Source organism: Vespa crabro, chromosome 17 (genome assembly GCF_910589235.1).
Source record: "Vespa crabro chromosome 17, iyVesCrab1.2, whole genome shotgun sequence".
In the NCBI taxonomy this organism is placed as follows: Eukaryota; Metazoa; Arthropoda; class Insecta; order Hymenoptera; family Vespidae; genus Vespa; species Vespa crabro.
Genome location: NC_060971.1, coordinates 2,392,817 through 2,415,284, shown reverse-complemented (window position 1 = coordinate 2,415,284; position 22,468 = coordinate 2,392,817). Strand labels below are relative to the sequence as shown.

At 27.9% G+C, this 22,468-nt stretch overlaps 3 protein-coding genes across 5 annotated transcripts; 2 read left to right on the top strand and 1 right to left on the bottom strand.

Annotated features, from left to right (window-relative positions):
- Positions 1-256: 256 nt before the first annotated feature.
- On the top strand, positions 257-3,058 carry LOC124430046 (mpv17-like protein 2). 2 transcript variants are annotated; one of them, XM_046976062.1, is made up of 4 exons: positions 257-608; positions 684-842; positions 916-1,056; positions 2,920-3,058. In XM_046976062.1, exons 1-4 carry the CDS (start codon positions 606-608, stop codon positions 2,923-2,925), a joined length of 309 nt encoding a protein of 102 aa, XP_046832018.1. In that variant the 5' UTR covers positions 257-605; the 3' UTR covers positions 2,926-3,058. The 2 variants fall into 2 exon arrangements, with proteins under 2 accessions (XP_046832018.1, XP_046832017.1); XM_046976061.1 differs by lacking the exon at positions 2,920-3,058 and having other exon boundaries at positions 916-2,123.
- On the bottom strand, positions 744-6,079 carry LOC124430044 (N-acetylneuraminate 9-O-acetyltransferase). Of its 2 annotated transcripts, XM_046976056.1 has the most exons (12): positions 5,595-6,079; positions 5,328-5,424; positions 4,998-5,256; positions 4,660-4,917; positions 4,349-4,584; positions 4,073-4,291; positions 3,666-3,987; positions 3,317-3,556; positions 2,918-3,208; positions 2,612-2,830; positions 2,329-2,530; positions 744-1,047 (listed from the first exon to the last, which is right to left on the bottom strand). In XM_046976056.1, the coding sequence occupies exons 1-11, from the start codon at positions 5,707-5,709 to the stop codon at positions 2,405-2,407; spliced, it is 2,382 nt and encodes a 793-aa protein (XP_046832012.1). In that variant the 5' UTR covers positions 5,710-6,079; the 3' UTR covers positions 744-1,047; positions 2,329-2,404. The 2 variants fall into 2 exon arrangements, with proteins under 2 accessions (XP_046832012.1, XP_046832013.1); XM_046976057.1 differs by lacking the exon at positions 5,595-6,079 and having other exon boundaries at positions 4,998-5,140.
- Positions 6,080-12,551: 6,472 nt separating this feature from the next.
- Positions 12,552-20,620, top strand: LOC124430039. Its single transcript, XM_046976042.1, has 5 exons — positions 12,552-13,985; positions 17,665-17,817; positions 19,012-19,362; positions 19,684-19,888; positions 20,097-20,620. Exons 1-4 carry the CDS (start codon positions 13,395-13,397, stop codon positions 19,846-19,848), a joined length of 1,260 nt encoding a protein of 419 aa, XP_046831998.1. The 5' UTR covers positions 12,552-13,394; the 3' UTR covers positions 19,849-19,888; positions 20,097-20,620.
- The last annotated feature ends 1,848 nt before the right edge of the window (positions 20,621-22,468 follow it).

Below are 22,468 nucleotides of genomic sequence, written 5' to 3'. Positions count from 1 at the left end.
ATCTCGTACAAAAGAATTAATTTATAAACGTTTTCTCAACTCAATTATTTCTTTTTTTTAATTATGTGTTCGATCGTACATCGTTGCACTCTTTGTATTGTGCGTCAATATAGCAGATATTTTCGATCAAATATCGCAAACTTCTAATAATTGTCGTTACTACGGAGGAACAGGAAATACAGCAAGTTAATTTCATTGTTCGATTTGATCAATTCGTTGTTAATTGGATGTGTGTGATTATTCTATAAAAGTAATAAAATTGTTGTATAAATAAACTACTCTTTTAAGTTTTATAATACCTACATAACTTTTCTTATCACGTGAATGATATATCGTAAAATAAACGCAATGTCTTTTATTATATCTTTTATTACGACACTGTCACGTGTCAGTAGTTACATTCGAGAAGTTAATTTTATTTTCTAGTAATAATATCTTTCACAAATTTTATTTAAATTGTAATATTTATTTATTATACGTAAGAAGAAATGGAGCATTATTTGTATTTCGATTTATAATTTAACCTACAAATTGTAATCTAGACAATGATTTCTTTTGTTACTACAAATCCTATACTCATTATGAGATTTAATTCTCATTGAAAAATGGTATGTACAAATATAAGAATCATTAAAAATCCATCTTGAATGAATCTTAGAAATTTAAAGATTCAATGATTCCAGAAACTGAACATTGTGAGAGGAGCCGTATGGCTCTATAAAGTAAACGCTATAAAAGAACAATTATTTTCATCGAAAAATTTATTATACACCAATGTAGCCATATCAATCTCTCTTTCAGCTGTAGGAGATATCATAGAACAACACTATGAAATAATAAAGGTTTACTACATTTGATACAATCACCTAAGAGTTTTGAATTTTATTTTACACAGAGCTTATACTTTACTTTTAGGGTGAATGGGAAAAATGGAGTCCAAGCAGAACAAGGAATATGGCCGTGAGTGGCATGTCCATTGGTATAGTTTGCCATTATTGGTACAGATACTTGGATTCCAAGTTATCTGGACGCACTAGTAAAATTGTACTGAAAAAAGTAATTATTGATCAGTTTGTTTGTTCACCACTTTGTATAAGCATGTTTTTTTTAACATTAGCATTATTAGAAAGAAGCAATTTGTCAGAATTAAAAAATGAGGTAGTAAATAAGGCACATAGATTGTATTTAGCGGAATGGGTAATATGGCCACCAGCACAGATCATTAACTTCTATTTTCTTCCAACTAAATACAGAGTTTTATATGATAATATTATATCCCTTGGTTATGACATTTATACGAGTCATGTAAAACATGACAACATAAAATTTTAACATAATTGATTTGTAAATAATTTTAATAATTGTTTTACACATAGAATATTGTGGCAAATGTAAAAAAAGAAAAAAAAAATGTTTTAGTTAGAAATGTCTCTATTGAAGTGATAACATTGCATAATAAGTTTCCATAATGAGTTTGACAATAGGACTAGTATTGTATTATCTTATCTTAAATTGATGTATAAGATTTTCTAGATAAGTGTCATTCAAAGTAATATATCTAAATCGTAATCAACAAGAGTAAACATATCACGAGAACATGTTCTCATAATTTCTAGGTATACAATTTGATAAGAGTAGAAAGATTATTTATTTTTTTATCTTTTATAAACGAAATTTAAAAATTTCTTTTTTGGTATTTTTAAATGGAATATTATATATTTTAATTTCAATAGCATAATTTAAGATTTCATAAGTCGATTAACAAAAATGGAATGCATAAATGTTTACTTCACAATAAATGGTTATACTTGTTCAATACCATTTCATATAACATTATTACAAATAAATTCTTTTAATTTTATATTTTTTCTTCCATATCAAAATTAAAATACAAGGCTTTTTATATATGGGCAAAATGGAAAAAAAAAGAAAGAAAAAGAAGAAAAAATCACGAAATGAGATTTTACACAAAAAATGATAAGTTCTCATATGTTTTTTCTTATTTATTATGATTTGATAATTAACTTTATTCGACACTTATTTAAGAATACTTTACTAACTTCGATAAAGAAGTAATACAATATATAACAAAAATTTTCGAATTATGTAAAAAATAAAAGAAATCATATAAAAAAGTTTATATATGGAAATTACACATAAATAAAAGTGTGAATAAATTAAATAATTTGTTTCTTTCCAAATTCCTCTGTTTCTTTTTTTTTTCTCTCTCTCTCTCTCTCTCTCTTAAAATATAGCAGTTGAAATGTTTTACATAATACATTATATCATAATGTAATATTTTAAATAGATAAATTAACTATGTATTACCCATTGTTTAAGATTCGAATTTGTACTCAGATACTGAATAATTCGAAATGTTCATGGAAAGTAAAATGTATTGCATTCAGAACATTCCATCGTGTATTCCAATAGGTACTAATACAGCAATAAATAATAATAAGTTCCGAGCTACTAATCTCCAGTCATTTGGAACCGCATATGGTACCAACATAATTGTTAATCTATGTATCTGTCAATAGTAAAGATAAGGTATAATAAATTCTGTAACACATGTAGAAATACTAATATAGAAAAGAAATTTTTTACTTACTTCATGACTTGCACATATGAAGATAAATGATGTAATTAAAAGATTTAATACTGGAAACCTAGGTAGTAATACTAATACACCATGTGAATCTGCAGCTAACCATATGTGACCTTGACCAACTAATGTTTCCAAGCTAATCCTACCCAATCCAGCTAGTAGGACGGAATGTTTTCCACGTAGTGCTAGTGAAGCATTTCGAAGTACAATATAGCCTACAATCTATAAATAAAATTAATATGTATAGAAATGTATATGAACAATAGATAAGATTATAATTAAAGAAATTTAAAGTATATGTGATATTACAGGTATAAAGGCCACATAAGAATGTATTTCTTCGCACTCAGATACTGAATAGCATAATATTGTAAAAGTAGTGTAAGCTACTAAAGAAATCAGTGCCAATACTGAGGATAATGCTGTTCCTGGTATATGATCTATTCTTTGTAAAGCTACAAGAGCAGCACCAAATGTAACACCCCATACAACACTATATCTATCGACTCGCCATCTCGACCACCATTCTCGTATATCATCGTCAGTCGTAACGAATAATGCTTTCCAAGGTCGTGTAACAAATACTTTCTCAAAAAACACCTGAAGTTACAATAGTAATTATATATAAGGAATATCTCTTTAACAATATATTGTATAATTAAATTTAAATTAATCATATAAAACTTTTAAAGTAAAATGCATTCTTACCTCTGACATATATAATACGGTAATTATTGATACTAAACCCAATAATTTTAAGGCAAGATAAAGTAATGTTCTTGGACCATATTCGGCCAAACTTCCAGAATATACTCTAGGAGGTAGCCATGCCAAAAAATAAATAACCAAAAACCAAAATGAAACCAATGGTACAAAATGATAAAATTGATAAGGTCTATTCATACATAGACATAATGTTACAGTTAATAAATTATATCTGAACATGACCTGAAAAAAAAAAAAAATAAATAAATAATCAGTGTCAGAAATTATTTTCTTTGATATACATAATGAATAATATATATAATATAGATTGTAATTAAAAGTATTTATTTACCTTGGCAAATCTGATGAGAGAAACATCACCCGTTTGCCAAAAATAACAAAAATGTCCATATCCAGAAAGAAATAAATATGCAGAATTAATTAATCTTAAGTACATATAAATTGGTAAAACGTTTTTGGCACCAGTAACATGATATATAAGCACTACTGCTTGCATTAAACCTCTCCATTCATCCGTTTGCTCCCTATTTAATGCATTTGGTCCCCTTTCACAATGCTCGGTAAAAAATAATCCAAGAGCTAAGATATATCCAAGAGGGAGCCAAAAGCTAAATTCACTGTAGTATTTATTCTCCTTCATGAAGAAATTTGTTCTGAATATAATGTAAAAAAAGAAAATAAAAGAGAACAGTTTTAAAATTAAGTCTAAATAAAAACATTATATAATTATAAATATACCTGTCACACAAATAAAAGTATGCTAATATAATAGATAAAATAGCCAAAGATGTGCTTAAGCTATAAAAGTCTTGCACTTGAGGTTGCTCTATTTGTACATCAGAAGATTCTGTTTGTTCCGTATCTTTGGTTTCCTCTGTATCTACACTAATGTATGAAACTTCTGATCGATGTTGGCAGAATCTTCTGTATAACCAAACACTCCCACCAATTATTATACTATAACAGATTTTAAGTTATACGGTGTAAAAATACGAGGAAAATATTAATACTTACCATAGTGCTAGAATGGACAAAGTCAATAATTGCAAAGTCGTAGCTGATTCTGGATAGCTACAACAACTGCCATCATCAAAATTCATATGATTGTTACAATACGTGTTCAATAATATTTGAACTTTATGACGTAATGATAATGGACTAGCTAAGTATCCATCTGGACTTTGTTCCAATACACCTGCCCCAACAAGTCTACTACTCTCCCATATGCGTACATTACTATGAGATAAAATCTACAAAATATATAATGGATTGTCAGCAATGGTAAAATATTTAATATTATATTTATAATTTTCAAAATTTCTTACTTCTATAGCTGCTTTATTACACAAATTAATTTGTGTATTATCTATCACTGATAATTGAGCTGGCAATCTTTCTTTTACCACAGGATCTTGCATCATCCATAATACTTGTGATTCTTTCTTAGCTAAGATATCTGCTGGCTGTACTAGTCTCACAAGACCCATACTATAATCCGAGTATAATTGTGTTTCACTAATATTATTTGCAAGAATATCAGCAGCTGCACAGCCTGCAATAATTAAACTAGGCGTTTCACCATTCTGTAAGAGTATATGATCAGTATATGATACTATTTAAATATTTCTAATCATGGACATATTGTAATATATACACGTTATACCATCCAATGTCTGAAGTCTTCTATCATAGTATTATCCAACTTGGGTCTCCATAGGAACTGCATGTGTAATTTTAATTGTGCATCGTTAAAACTTAAATCTGAATTTTCTGGTAATTCAGTGAGATCAGATGCTTTTCCATCGACTACGAATTGGGATACAAAAGATTTATAAATTTGCCTTATTCTAGCATCACCGGTAAATACAAAATGATTGTGATGACCCATAAAAGCCAAATATCTCATGCATCTCCTACTATCTCTACAAAAATTATATATTTTCATTAATATATAATTAGAAATATAAAACAATAATAGATATTACATTCTTACGTTTGTGTATAATGATGCATCATACAACCATAAGGTTGCCATTCTTTGTCTCCTTTATATCTTCCTTCTGTTAGTAACCATCTACAGGAATCGCTACCTTAAGGACAGAAAGATAAAATATTTATTTTCAAAGACACTTCCATAAAGGATATAAAATAATGAAATTTTTGATGGCTATATTTCTAATATATTTAAAAAAAATATATATATCTCTTTTAAACATATATCTTTAAAATAGAATAATAATAAAGTGAATAAAGATATTACCGTAAATAAGATGCATAACGCCATGGTAAAGTATAAAACAAACGACAAGTGCTGTAGCTAATTTTTTTGCACTTGCCACTGTTATCAAACTGATAAAATATTCGGCAGAAGTCATGTATAATTTTTTTCTTAATCACTTGGATGCATTGTATGATTATAAAAAAAGCATTAATTTAAACATAGCATTGAATTTAATAATATTAATACATAATGACGATTGTTACTGTCATTATCAATGTCGTTTTATGAGTCAAGTATAATGCATTAGGACGTGAATTAGTTTGATACAATCAAAAGCAATTTAAAATTGAAATAATATGAATATTATTCAACGATCAACGGTGTTCAATGACAATTTAATGATCAACCAAACTTTCAAATGTCATCACGTCATAGTACTACTGACTAGATTTTTTTTTCGTATTGTCTGCTGTCGCGCTTAGTTTCTTTAAGCTTCATTCACACTGTATTATGTTAGTTTCATCGACAAAAAAATTAATATATATATAAAATCTATTGAACCTATAACTAAATGTAGAATTATAAAACTCTAGAAAAAAAAGAAGCAAAAGACAATGGTATATCATTGCCTCTCTTTTCCTTTTCTTTTTTTTTTTTTTTTTTTTTTTTTTTTAGCAAAATACGATTGGCTATTGCATTTGCGTACATTTGCGTAATAACGAGCAATATGAGGATTTCCATTAAAGAAAGTGGATTTTAATTAAAAAAATTTATTAAATCTTTAGATAGTAATATTTTTAAGTCAAATCAAAATAATATGGCATCCATTTATAAAAGTATATTTATTTTTTTATACACCAGATGGCGCGTCATTCCAATACAAAGATAATAAAAAACAGAATGATCTTGATATCGTATAGTTCTGGTTCGATGTCATTTTTAATATTAATTTAAAATTAAAGTATAACAAAAATCTAAATTTTTGATCAATGATGAAAGATAAATAATATGTAATATGTTTTCAATTTATTATATTTAAACAAAAGAAATATGAAAATTTAAATATTATTTATAATATGTAGGAATCATTTGAAAGATTTCATTTAAAATATTTTCTAGATTAATGATTTATCATTAGATAAAATTTTATCGCTATACGGAAGTTATTGTATTATGCTTATGTTCGCGATATATCTATAAAAATAATAGAAATAAATGATAAATATAATTATTACACTTACCAGATAAAATTAATATAGCGAGACATTGTAAGTTATCAATAATTAAAAAATGATAACTATTATATCTATCTATTATTTATTTCTTATTATATGTTATATATTTATTAATCATTTATAATTATAAAAATTACAATATATATATATATATATACATATAATCAATATATATGTATATATATAATAATTTTAAACTGAATAATTTTATTATCTCTTTTACTATCAATAAAAATTGCACCTCTTAAAATATTTGTAATTTGTCAAATAATAAATGTGATACCTTTAGTTTTACAAATTATCATTTTTCTCTTTTTTTTTTCAGGCAATTGTATATATAGAAATGGAAAAAGAAATAATCCTTACTTTTGAAATGACGATATTTATTGATACGAAGTAGAGATTATAAGAAAAAGTGATAATAAAATATTACATAATTTTTGAGTACATTATATTTTTCGAGTCAGTATGAGAAAAGATATCTCGTAAGACATTGCGTTTCTTTAAAATATAGTAATGAATAGGGGAAAAAAATTAGAATATGTCATTGAATAATTTTGATATTGAGCATACATCGAAATAGAGTGAATTTACGGATAATCGTAATGATGAAAAATTTACGTCTGGGAATTCTTTAGCTTCAAAATTATCAGAGAAGATTGATAAATATGGCGTCAATGAATTTTAAAACAATGGATGAAGATAATAAAAAGAAATACTTGAATGGTATCATAAGTAGCAATGACATAACGAAGTGATACTAAACGATGATTCAAACAATCATTTAAAAAATGAAAAATTCGAAGTAAAATATAATTATCTATCTATTTTTAACAATCACTATCGATATATCTTTAACAAACTTGTCAATGTGATGGATACTTAAAAAAAAAATAAGAAAAAATAAAAGGAAATACTTCATTCTATCGTTATTACATATTTTCATTTTATTTAATTTTATAATAATAAGTAAAGAAAAAAACAGTTTTCAATTAATATTACTCTAATAATTCATAAGATCCGTTATTTTGACGGGTTTAACAGTTTTAATGTTAATCTATTTAAAATGTAAAAAATATATCATTAGAATGTAAATTTAGCTGATTTAAAAGATAATATATTTCTTCCTTTTTTTTTTTTTCAAAGTTACACATTTTTAACACGAATGACACTTTGACTTTAATCGATGTAACGATTTGCACAATTACACTTGAAGCGTCGATAATTGATTTTTGGAGAGGAATATGGGAGCTACTGGATTTTTATAATAAGATGTAAAAATGAAAATTACAAGTTATTAGGTTTAACAAAGTTCTATTCTATTCGTTTTATTCATGCAAATTTTTTTTATTTTACTTAAAGATAATAAAATAAATAAATTTAATAAGAAAAAGTAAAAAAGAAAAAAAAAAAGACAAAGAAATTTTGTTTTAAAAATAGTTACTCACAAAACACATAAAAATATTCTGATAAATATGTATATTAATTTTGTATTATCGAATAACTTTTATTTTAACAATCAATTTGAATACAAATCAACGATTTCATATTCAATATACTGTTTCACACGATCTTTGCGGTGACGAAATATCACTTTTACGACTATGTGAATGACAAGATAAAAAAGAGTAATTTGTTAAATCAAATACTATGCTAAATATATACAATCATTTATATTTTCGTATTTGGAATAGTCTGCATAATACATTGGAAGTATAGTTTTATCATACTCGACGAATATTTGCATATATATGCAATATAGATAGATTATGATAAATTTATTATTATAATCATTTTCATATAGAAAATTGATATCTTTTATTTTTCTCTATAATATTCTTGTAATTGAAAACATGTATGCATAATAACGTTATATTATAATACAGTCATATAATAATCAAGTGCAATATATATTGTGTGTACGCGTATGTACCCACATATATATATGTATATACTTGAGAATAAAAGATAGGAATAAGTTATATAAAAGTTTTATTATCTGTTAGAACATTGCAGTATATTAGTCAAGGAAATGATACTTTTCAAAATGATTTAGTGATGAGACAATAAAATATGATGTATATATATATATATATATGTATATATTTTAGCACAAAAAAATATGAAAATTTAATAATCGTTATACTGAAAAAGTATTGAACAAAACAGAAAAAAAAAATTATTTTATTTAACTCAGTGGAATAAAAATAATCGCGTTTGTTATTAATTATTACAGTGCTTTTGATTAATATTATAACAAATTTAAATAATTTTGATTAATATTATAATAAATTTAAGTCATCTATCTTGAAATATAAATAAACACAAGATTATTTTCCTTTTTCATTTTTTTTTTGTTTTTGTTTTATGTTACAGAATAAATGCATATTTAACGACATTATTTATAAGCGTCTTGTAAGGGCTTCGATGTATATGAAACTTATTAGCACCCGCCGTTTTATATAAATATCGACAGCTATAATCGTCTCTTTCTATTTCCAACTTCATTCAAACGAGTGAGTACAAAAAATTAGCATATATGTATCAATCAATAAGGAAAGTAACATAGATATTATGTAATGCATTATCACGCGCATTAAATCTTTTAATCAGAATGAAATCTTATATATTTATAAAACTTTTACGAATTATTAAATCATATACGATATGATATATTTATAAAACTAAAATGAATCATTGGCTGATACTTGGATTACTTTATAAAAAATGTTGTAATCTAAAAGATTTTTTCCCGGTTCTTTTTTTTTTTTTTTAATTTCCTTTTTTCCCCCTTTTCTTGTTTCCTCATTTCTTCTTTTTTCTTTTTTTTCTACCCCCCCTATAGACTTGCGTAATAATCATTTCTCGATATGAATGGAAATTCCGTTCTTGTAAGATGATACGACAGCAATATAAACAATATAAACAATATAAATAACTGAGTGATAAGATTGAGAGGGATGGTATTTTCGAAAAAAAATACAAAGTACCGCGATAATTGACGATGAACGCGTAATTTTTCTTGGAAAAAAGACTTTATTGACCGTTCACTACTTTGTTTGCACTTTTGTAGATTTAATTGATTATGTTAAGTTTTGTTATGACGAACGCGATGAAGTTGCGTATTTCTAAAGAGTATGATGTGCAGATCTGTTTCCTTTATACAGAATGTATCCATATATAGATGTAAAAGCAAATATTTCGCAATTAATTGAAATTATATATAAAAGGAAAAAAAAAGTTTATCAAGAAAAATTTTGAATCACGTTCTTAATCAATTACGAAGTGTACGTGTAAACGTCATTTTTTTCAGTCTTTATGCTGATAATCTTTACTGAGTTATAAAAATGAAAATCGATATATAATCTTTTTTTTCTCTCTCTCTCTCTCTCTCTCTCTAATGGATACCATGATTCTTTTTCTTCTTGTATCAAAATTGTAGTGTAAATCATATATTTTTTTTTTTTTCTTTTTTTGGTATCTCTCAGAGAAACATCGTTCAATCGAACAAATCATATACATATTATACATAATATAGGTGTAATGTATCACAAAAGTATGTACATCCTACGAGAGACGTGATTTCACGAACGTTTGTCATGACACACTTTCGTTTCTTCTCGAGTCTAGATTAAGACAAATTGAATAATGTGCAATAAAGTTATATGCCAGTGTATATTAAATATTAGAACTAACGTTTGAATAAACCATCGGATCAAAATATTTCTCTGTTCTAAATGATTAACGACGAGTAAATAAGTATTTTCTTCTTCTTTTTTCTTTTCTTTTCGTTCTTTTTCCTTTCTTTTTTCTTTTCTTTTCGTTCTTTTTCCTTTCTTTTTTCTTTTTCTTTTCTTTTTTTCTTTTTTCTTCTTTCTCTTTCATACTCGCGCGACAATCTCACGAAAGATTAAGGGGCAAATTATTTTGTCCTTTTAAAAAATAATAGATAAACAATTGCCAATTAACTATATGAAAGGCTAAGTATTTTATTGAAGTCAAAGCCGTTGTTGTTATTATTCAACCAACAGTTATGGCTTCAATTAAATTTTGTCAGTTGGGTGTCATATGTCCAGCCTAAAATGACATACCATGCCGGCTTGTCAAAAAGTGACGAGCCAAGGTGAGAAGATTGTGGTAATCGAAGCTTGATTGGCAGACAAAAAGCCTTGACGATTAGCGATAACTTCGACGTGACAAAAGCCCGTGGAATTTGTTCGACAGGAAATTCTAGTTAAAAAAGATGAAGCTTCAAGGTGGCTCAAGCATGGTTTCGTCAAGTTGGCCACTTGATTTTTCAAATTTTTCCATTCCCTCTATTGACCCCCTCCCCCTCTCACTCTTTCTCTCTGTCTCTGTCTCTCTCTACCTCTCTTTCTCTCTCTCTTTGATTTTGTTCGTATTTCGATTTAGAAAAAAAAAAAAAACCTTTATCCTAAATAATACGATAAATTCAATTCACGTTGTATATAACAAATTAAATTGTCATAGGATAAGAGAGAAATATTTTAGGAATGGCTTTTAGCAATTTAAAACAATAAAAAGACAAGTTGATATAAACATACATATATCTTACTTGATTTTCTTCTTAAATTATATTATTATATTTAATTTTCAATAGAACTCTAATCTGTTATTCTCTTATTTTCATAAAAAATTTTCAAAGAAATGACCATCTCACATATCAATACAAGTCTGCGAACTATCAATGATCATCTCATTCTTTTCATATATCTTCAAATATTGCTTTCATATTTCTTTCTCATTTGATTCAATTTTATTTATTTAAACAAAAAAAAGAAAAAATTATTGCGCTTACAAATTCACTATAATTCGAAAACAAAGTAAAAAGAAAATATTCGAAACAAATAAAATATACTTTTTTTTTATTATTTAAATATGCTGAAATCATTCCTAAAATATTTCCTACTTATTCTCGGACACCCTATATATTTACATAATATATACGCCAAATCATTTTTATACATATATTTTCGCAAACTATAATTGGATATATGAAACTTTTATATTCGTACTTTGCTAATATATATATATATATATATATATATATATATATATATATATATATGTATGTTTATGATAGAAGTATTTCGTAATTATATAAACTATAAGTATACACATTCGTCATACACATTTTAAATAACTTGCAAATAGATAAGTTGTAAATATAAAATAAACATATAACATATACGATAAGGAAAACGGTCTTACATAATATATTATATTTTATATACATATAATAAATATAATAATATATTCCACAATATATATATTTATATAATATATATTAAGTTATTATTACATTTTATATTATATTATATATATTATATTATATATATAATACATTATATTAACAAAAGGAATATACTTATGAAAAAAGATGTGGCATATATATATATATACATTTCTTTTTTTATACGTGTCTGCCCCGTATGATATGCAACTCTTCATACAATGATGCATGTTAGAAACGTATATACAGGCTAGTTGTTAGAATGCTATATCGAATGTTCTTAAGTGCGAAAACGCAATTGCGTTCTTTGAACTAAGATCGAAAACATTGAACATCATCGTTTTGGGAACAGCCGTATCCATACAATGATCTAATTCTTGATAGTGTATCGTAGATGGAACGATCATAACAGATACACGAGTGGGGGGGTGTCGGTGTGCCTCGACGGTAAAGTTGATGGAGAGGAGAGGACTATACTATTCTCCGTGTCGTAGTCCACACGAGAGTGTCATTTACGATAATGTGAGAGTGTTGGTACTCGACGGTTGATAAAAGATAGCGGTGGCTAAACAGAAGTCAGTACTCACCCGCTATCCGACCTGTCGATCGGTCGATCGTCATCATAATCTTTGGTGCTACCATAATTTCTCTTGTACACTTAAGTACTCGGCTTCGAAGTTGGTTTATTTGCAAACGTTCGTAAAATTTTCTTTTTTTCCTCTTTCTCTCTCTCTCTCTTTCTCTCTCTCTATCTCTACCTCACTCCTCCTCCCTCCCCCTTTGCTCACTCACCATCACCCACCCAACTTTTAAAGACGACGATCCAAATCTAATAATTCGCAAATTCCCTTTCAAGATTTTCTACAAATTCTCGTAGGATTTGTAGAAGAAAGGGTTTATAAAGGGGTTATAAGGGATGCAAGAGAAAAATTAGATGTGTCAGAGGTATTGAAGAAAGTGATCTTTATTAGACGGTGATATAGAGTGAAAATGTTTAGAGGACACGACACAAGAAACGTTTATATTATTATCGATGAGAATCGCGTGATACATTGGCGTACAATCACGGCAAGATCTATTCGGAAAAACGATTGAAATGATTTTCGTATCGTCGATTGTATAGAGGAAAAGGAAAACGGTGGAAGAAAAAGGAAATAGAGGAAACAGAGGAGACAGAGATAAACGTGATAATCTCAAATGGACAATTTTAACGAATGATTGGTTTAATAAAGAAGAATTGATCATTTCGACGAATAATGAGCTATCGTCGATTGGATGTAATCACGAGAAAGAGGATTCTCCTCGTTGTTTAGCGACAGATCGAGAGAGTAAAAGAACAAATCATGCACGATGACAAACAGCGCGACTAGACTCGATCAAGATTGGATGAGGATGGTCGAATTACGTACTGGTGTTGGTATGACGGGAGGATTGGACAGTCAATCATCGAGTCGGCTTCATTATATGATCCTAACGATCTTGGATACAATATTTTCGGCGATAGTAGCTGCACCAGCTGTGGTTGGTTATTGGAGAGGTACATGGGGTCTAAGCGACGCTTATCTCTATAAAGACGATCCAGTATTTAGTAGTTTTGTCTCGGTAACAATAGGATTTACCGGACTTTTCGTCTTTAGCATTACCCAACATCGTCTAAATGATCTTTTACATCCGGACAAGCATAGATTGTCCTATTACGCGGGATCAAGATTTTACACAGCTGTTTTTGGCTTTTGTTGTGTGAATGCATGGCGTGGCGCCTGGGAAGCCCTTGATTTTTATACCGAACTGATACCTAGCACCGTCTTCGCAACCACTGCGGTCAGTCTTCTAGCCCTAGCGATTATGCGTGCTATCAGAAATGTTTCCGCGCCGCCCTTCTCCCTTAGCCTCGATTCCTGTCCCGGATACTTCGAAGTGCAGACTATGTTTCGCGTAAACGTAAGTTTCCTTCTTTATTATTATTATTCCTTGTTTTTTTTTTTCCTTTATAATAGTATATAGTACAGCGTCTTTCAAAACGATTTTTTTTTCCGTTGCCCTGCGGCCTCCGAATAAATATTTCTTTGCAATTTTATCGCGACGTTAATGTTCATACAATTTTTATTATTTAAATCCATTAAGATTGGAATATATTGTATGTTATTTTAAAGATATTGCGCTTCGTTTATTGCTGTATTAATGCAAAATCGAAAGAACAATGTCTCGCGAGAATATACATTGAAAATATCTTACAAACGAATTATTAATTCCATACATGACTGTCGCAACTTTCTTTTTGTCCGACGGACTTTTTCATTTGTTAATTTTTTTCCCTCGACATTTTTTTTCCTTCAATGCCTTCATTTTATTTTGTTTTCGATTTACGAAAGCATAAATATATTATACTTAGAGTTAAGCTGTTGTTTGAAGATTGATCGTCGATCGATCATTCTTTAAACTTTAGATTGACGTTCGATCTTCGAATAAAAAATAAAGCGGATGAAATTAAACCGAGCCCCTCTCCCGTCAAGGGGCGATTTACTTAACGCGGTACAACGTGACACGTGCCGATAAGAATATAACAAAATACTTTCAGCTGAAATTGACAGTTATACCACGAATCGAGGATTATTATTATATTAACGCTAATTAATTTTTTCTCAATGATCTTAATAAATTACAAAGACGTCGAAGCTTTATCTAAGTGATAAAATGAAATAAGTTACGTATACTTATATTGTTACATAGGCATATATTGTTCTCTATTTAATCGCAATGATTAAACAAATTATCATCTTAATTCGTATAATAAAGTGCATACGAATCATATTATATCCCTTTCATGCTATCAATCTTATAAACAGTCCGTTTGTTCAATGAACATTGTCAATGAGCAATTACTTTTTAAAAGTTCAACGAGCGGACTTTTGGTTATTCGATGACGCGCAAGGGAAATCTAAAAAAAAAAAGTTCTAATGAATATTTATCGGATATTTTTTACTCAGATATCCTTTTCATCATAATATTCTTTATACGATCATTCATAATGATCTTATATTCATTTATTTTCTCTCTCTCTCTCTCTCTCTTTCCCTATCTATTTCTCTATAAAATTATTGATCAAGTCGAAACAATGTCATATTATTTATCAGCTTTCAATCGATAAATAATATTACATTTATTATTAATCAAACGTATTGCAAATATCGACGTGATGAAAAAATATCATGTTTTGATTTAAAGTAATACATTGGGATAGCTTTAATGGTGCCCAATGAAAATTATAGAAAATTCTTCGACTATCGTAAAAATGATCGCGAACGCTGAATTTTTGCATATCCTACGAGCGCTTGAGGTTCCACATCGTTCACGCATAAGCACAGTTTCCGGCTATCTCCCCCGATCATGATCAGTATTGCGCTTGTATGATCCATACAGGCAGAGGCATAACGTTCAAGCATAAGTAAATGCATTTACGCTATCTACTCGTATAAATTTCTTTTATCATCGATAGGAAGGATTTAATAAGTTACGATCGTTCATTCATCCATTCGCATCTAACATCAAAATACGATCGTTTTGAAAATTGTTAAATCCGTACGCGAACATCATTTTTCTTTTTTCCTTTGTTTCTCCTTCTCCTCTTTCTTCCCTTCCTTCGCCCCTCCCATCTTTTCCCTCTCCCCCCATCCCTCTGTACTAAGAAACGAAAAAAGAAAGTAAATTTGTCTATCAAAAGAGAATCAGAAATGAAAGATCAGATGGTGGTTCTCCGAGAAACGGGGATTTTTTTTACGGGCAAGTAGTATTTCACTCTTTTCAAGATAGGAGTCGATTCAATTTGGCTAATGGCTAAATTGGAGATCAACGTCAGTTAAGTTTCATCGAGAGTTACAGTCGACGTTTACGAAATTATTGTTCCAACGTCTCGAACATCCTATCGAATACAATTATCTTCCTTCTACTTGATTTCCAAGAGAATTCTAATTATCTTATATAATACAATAATTAAATTATTATTTTACATACACATATATACGTATATAGATATATACAAGTCCGATTAGTATATATCGTTTTTTTTTTAATCGTACGAGACGATTGTTCAACAATGATCAATGATTTGAATTGAAAGGGACGATAATGATCGATATATTCTTCCATCTTCTTTCTCTAACGTAGCCCAATCAATAGCTTCGTTATTCGAAATCTCTCGAAGAAAATTTCAAGTTCGTTTTGTCAAATGTAAGCTTTAGCAAATTTTCGTTTCTATCTATAATTTTCTTCTTCTTCTTCTTCTTCTTCTTCTTTTTCTTCTCTATAGTAACATTATCGATATTCTCTTTATCGATCGGGCGCAAACTGATTTGAGCAGCACGTGTCAGAAATCTCTTTTTAGAAATCTCCTTACGAAGATTTGCTTTTTTTCTTTTTTTTTCAGTTTTCTCCGCTTCGACCTTCTGCCGCTTGATTCGAATGGTTTTCATGGCGACCCACCATATAAGAAGCCCAAGACAATTCACGAACTTCTAGCGGCAAAGGTATTTCTTTGCTTAGCTATTCAGAATTATCTGTTCAAAAATGATCTTTTATTTCTGCTTCTTCTTTTTTTTCTCTTTTCTTTTCTTTTCTTTTCTTTTTTTTTTCTTTTCTTTTCTTTTCTTTTCTCTTTCTTCCCATTTATTGCAATAATTTTTTTTTATCGTCGAATCCCAAATTTATATAGCTTGTCTTCCTCCTATAGCGTGTGCATAATTTCAAATGAATTTATCTTTCAAAAACGACGATAAAGTAAAAAAAAAAAAAAATAGAAAAAAGAAGAAAAAGAAAAATGATTGCTCAAATCAGGGTGTTGTTCCTCTAACATATCCATTTATTTTCACCTTTTAAAAGCGTTTCTATTGATTTAATCGATATTTTATTAAGTTAAACAAATAATAAATATAAATATTATTAAGCGTCAAATAGAAATATAATTACGTGAAAGTTTCGAAAGAATTATTATATTTATAGAAATATTTTAATTAAAATACTAATAGTTTTTCTATTAATCGGTATAATACTGACCACTTGTATCAAATAATAATTATTTATTAGAAATATTGATTAATAATTTTTGAAATACTGATCCAATAAATAGCAGCCGGAGTTAACAAAAAATTAAAAAGAAAAAAAAACAGAAAAAAAAAATCATTAGCATTTTATCTTTAAGACGAGCTTATCGTACGTCTCATTAACAAATTTCAATTTATTTCAATTATCGTATGTATTCATTAATAATTACATCTTACGTCATAGTAATCTTTATTCCTCTTTTTCATACTATTTGCGTCTATTAATAATATTAATTGTTAATAATTTTACATAAAAAAAGGAATGGTACCTTTCTTTTTTTGCAAGTATCTATTAGCTGAAATTCACCTATTAATTTCTGTATTATATATTTTTATATATTATATATTTTACGTATTATATATTACGTATTATATATTTTAAATATTTTAATAATTAAGCGTGTATATATATATATATAAATATATAAATAATAATTAAATATCTTATATAACAGATATAGCAATTAAATATATTACATAACAATGTGATAATTTCTATATAATATGTATTTGTGTGGTTACAGAATACGAGGGGCTGGTCGTTGTACTTACTTGATTGTGCGTTTAGTGTTGGTGTCGTCGGTACACTGGTCGTATTTGTCTGGAGAGGAGTCTGGATCCTCTTTGATCTCTATCTTCTTCCAGAAAATCGGGAACATTCTGCTTTAGGTTCTCTCGTAAGTATTGCCAATTCGATAATCAATTAATTATATATGATCAAATATATAGATATATATAGATATATAGAAATATATATTCGATCATATAGAATTGCAGAAGATAGGATCTATCTAAAAATAGATATCGATATAAGATATATATATATATATTATATAATATAAATAATATATATATATATATATATATATATATATATATATTATAAAGATTATCAGTCAATGATTAGCTATAATTGAAATATACATAGACTGACGCAACATGAAATGTCACATTCGTTTTTATCTTTCCATTTATAATATGTATATATATATATATATATATATATATATATATATATACACATATATATATATGTATATAATAATAATAATAATAATAATAATAATAATAATAATAATAATAATAATAATAATAATAATAATAATAATAATAATAATATTTTTAAGTAGATAACGATATGGCAATAGATCTGTCTAATCTAATCTACGAAGTATTTAACAATGATAATCTACTGTTTTATCTTTTTTGTTTGTTGACTCTTTTATTCAATAATGGCCTGATTAAGATAATATAAAAACAGGACATATGCATTAATTGAATGATTTGCAAAATATAATCGTCAACAGAGTTCCTTCTTGTGACTTTTTTTTTCTTTTTCTTTTTCTTTTTCTTTTCTTTTTTCTATCAGAGAAATTCAGTAGTATATACGATTCGGCAAATTCGTATTATTACAAAAGTATGTATAGACATAAGATCTAATAGTAAAGTTAAGAATATTTCTTGGGACATAGTGCAATTTTCTTGAAATAATCTTATCAATTTTTTTTTTCTTTTTTTCCTTTAAATATGATTATTTCTTTACGATTAAGAACGAAGGAAATGTTTAATATGATTAAGAGATGGGACCTGCCCTTTGTATCAACGATATTGCATATAGTGTATACGTAGAAATTTTTATTAAAAAACAAAACAAAGCAAAAAAACAAAAAAAGAAAAAAGAACAAATAATTAAAAAATAACTAAATAATGACTTAGCATCTTTACGATGTGTCATTTATCAAATCGGAAAAAGAAAAAAAAAGAAAAAAGAAATTATGATTTACATAATTATATAACTTTCTTCTGTAATTTTTGTTCTTTAAAGAATTATTTATTACATATAACATATAAATGATCATTCGAATTCATAGGCAATCGGCTACATAATAGTGGTCGTAACGTTTAGCTTACAACCCTTGATGCGCTACGTCTGCGCTCGTTTGGAAGGTCTCCCTCGTCTGATAGCGGCCGACGCCTTCCTCCTTCTTAGTTTCCTAGGAACCGTCAATGTTTGGCGCGGTATTTGGAACTTATTAGATCTATGGCTTCTGCCGAATAATTTAGTACTCTCCTGCTGGATAACATCCGTAGGTTGCTTCGTCTTTCTCCTATTACTCAATTGCAGTAATTCTATTCTCGTTCGTGGTGTTTACATTGACGCCGAGGAGGAAGAGGGTAAATGCGTCATCTTTCCGTGCCATTATCTTCGACTCTTTTTCAAGGTTGGTTTTTATTTATGATTTTTTTATTTTTTTTATTAAAAACACCTTTAAAATACAAAACTTCAATGTTTAATATGATTTCACAAAGAAATAAATCGTATGGACAAATTTGATTTAATTTATTTTATTTTATTTTATTTTATTTTTTTATTTATTTATTTATTTTTTTTTTTCGTGTATTATACAATAGAATCGTTAGTTATGAAATATCTTGTAGATTCGTTTCCGATTCTCTTTCTCTTTCGCTCTCTCTCTCTCTCTCTCTCTCTCTCTTTTTGAAAATTACAAAATAATTTTAATCACGTTAAAACACATTTTCAGATCGAACGTGAGAAAAAGGAAGCCAGAAGGCGAAATCTTTTGAGCGCGTCCAAGGACTTCGCCTCTTGTACCGATGGAACCGGCAAGGATGCTGAGAACGGAGCCCTACTTCAGAATAGTACATCGACTACGATCATTCCAGGAAATCCCGAATCTCTCGTATAAGATTACTGCCAATCCATTGAATACGTTCGTAGGGAAGAAGGTACATATTCACTCGTGAAAGCCGCAATACCGTGATCTTCTTTTAAATCTCTCCTACCCTTAAAATATCGTCTTTGCCAACATTGACTTTTACGTAGACGACGTGGTCAGAATCAAAAGGATCGATAATATGAATCAAATTGGAATTAATGTTCTATCGGATTTACGCTTAATAGAAATGTACAAGCCTAAGAAAAAAATGCTTTCAGTGCTTTCTTTTATATAATGTCTACGTAATATCTATCCAACTGGCCAGTTGAAGAAAATTGAAATGATGAGGAAATATAGAAAGAAAAAGGAGGAAGAGGAGGAGGAGGAGGAGGACGACGATTTGTAAAGAAAAAGAAAAAAAAAAGAAATAGAAAGAAAAGAGAAAAGAAAATAAATATTACAAACAAATGAAACAATCGTTAATCTTTGCCAGGAAGAAAGTAAAAAAGGAAATACAGAGAAGAAAAGCATCGTAAGTTAAATATGCTCTGCGGCTGTGAGAACGACGTTAATGTAATGTTCGTACGGATGAATAATCGTCACCGTTAAAATTTGTCAAAAATGCACAATACTCCATTGTAAATTATTATTATTAACACGACTAAGAAACGTGTCATTTGAATGAATATATTTCTTGCACGTTAATCATAATGATGAAACAATAATATACATTCCTCGTTTATTTCGTATTGAAATATCGATGAATATAGAATAAATCGGAAAATAAATAACAACAAAATTATTCAAGTGTTTACGTAAATAAATATTAATCCTATAAAGAGTCGAATGTTCCCTTTAAATTGAATCGATGATCGTTCGTTTTATAGGTGAGTATATTACAAAAAAAAAAAAAAAAAGAAAAAAGAAATACCGTCAATCGTTAAGGATTAATCGTTATAGCTTCCTTCTTGACGTAAACACGTGCGTTTCACACGTTTCATTGTTTATCTTATCTTATGATATTTTAAAGAGATAAAATGATAGCCTTTTTAAAGATCTTTTTAATGAATATATTTAAATAATAATTCCTTCATCGGATCAGATCGGATCGTATTCTGATCAAAAAGTTTCGATTTCATTTGAAATCTTTCATAATTCATTTAAAATGTAGTCCAGGAAAAAAAAAAAGAAAAGACTTTTTGTTCCAATTAATTTTCATAACGAGCAATACTATCATATACCACCAAATGGAAGACCTTGAATAGACCAATGCTAATAGATTGCATACAATCATTATAAATAGATCCTAACCCCTTCTCTCCCGTTGTATCCTGTACTCATATACGATTTCTACTCTTGTACCGGCAATTACTACGTCACGGCTTAATAATAATTAATTAACCGATATAATGACGGAACAATGGTATGGCGGGCAAGTCAATGGGAAGTGCTTAATTCCACAATGAACGACTGCCCTTCTGGCCTACATTTAATATTTATACAATATACGATATAATGCCAACAATTGGCACTTTTAATTTTTTATTGTCACTTTTTTTTATAATCACCATAATCGCAAATTTCATTAATCAAAGTGATCTTATATTATTCGATGATCGGATTGATAGATCGTTTCTGCTTGAAAAAAAAGAAAAAAAAAAAAACAAAAACAAAAAGAAATAAAAGAAAAAAGAAAAAGAAAATTAAACGAAAGAACTTGAGAAAGACATATTGATTGTCTTCATAATTCTATCATTATTTACTACCCTTTATTATCACTGATAATTCTTCCCTTTATGAATGAACGAATTCCTTCCTAATCTCTCAACTCTAAATTGAAAACTCATATTTCTATGTTTAATAAGATATACATATTTTTCTATTTTTTTTCTTCTCTCTCTCTCTCTCTCTCTCTCTCTCTCTCTCTCTCTTGTTCTTTATCTTTTTTATATTGGATAGCCATATATTATTTAGAACAAGTTTATCAAGCTTTGAATAATTACATCGAAAGCTATCTATAATATATATAATGGTAATAAAGGAAAAGAAGAAGAAAGAAAAAAAAAGAAAAATTCTATAGAAAACAAGGAGAAATAATAATAAAGAAAAATATTTACAATTAGATAGAAATAATCTAATTACTATCAACCATAATTATTGAATCTAGTTTAGGCAAAAAAAGTAAGATAATTAAATGAAGTCGATCAGTGTTTCATTATTTATTTTTCATTTTTCTTAATTTTGTCGAGTACATTTTGCGTTATAATTTTTTCAATGGATATATATATTTGTTATAAAGTGAAATAATAATGTTTATCAATATTACAAGTCTCTCTTATTATCTATCTTATTATCGTATAACAAACGTATCTTCTACAAAGAGCTTTCTGCAAGAAGCCAATTATAAAAATTCCCTTTCAACAGATATATTTATATATATATATATAAACATTTTGAATATACAATACGCATCGATATCAAGACTCTAATAATAATGTACCATATACATATACCGGGTATAAACGTAAACCAGGGAGCCTGAATATCTCGTTTATTTTTAATGATAAATAAAAACTAAATAAATAAATAAATACATAAATTATTCCGAAAGAATATATATGTTGGATTTGAAGTGATGATATACAGTAGG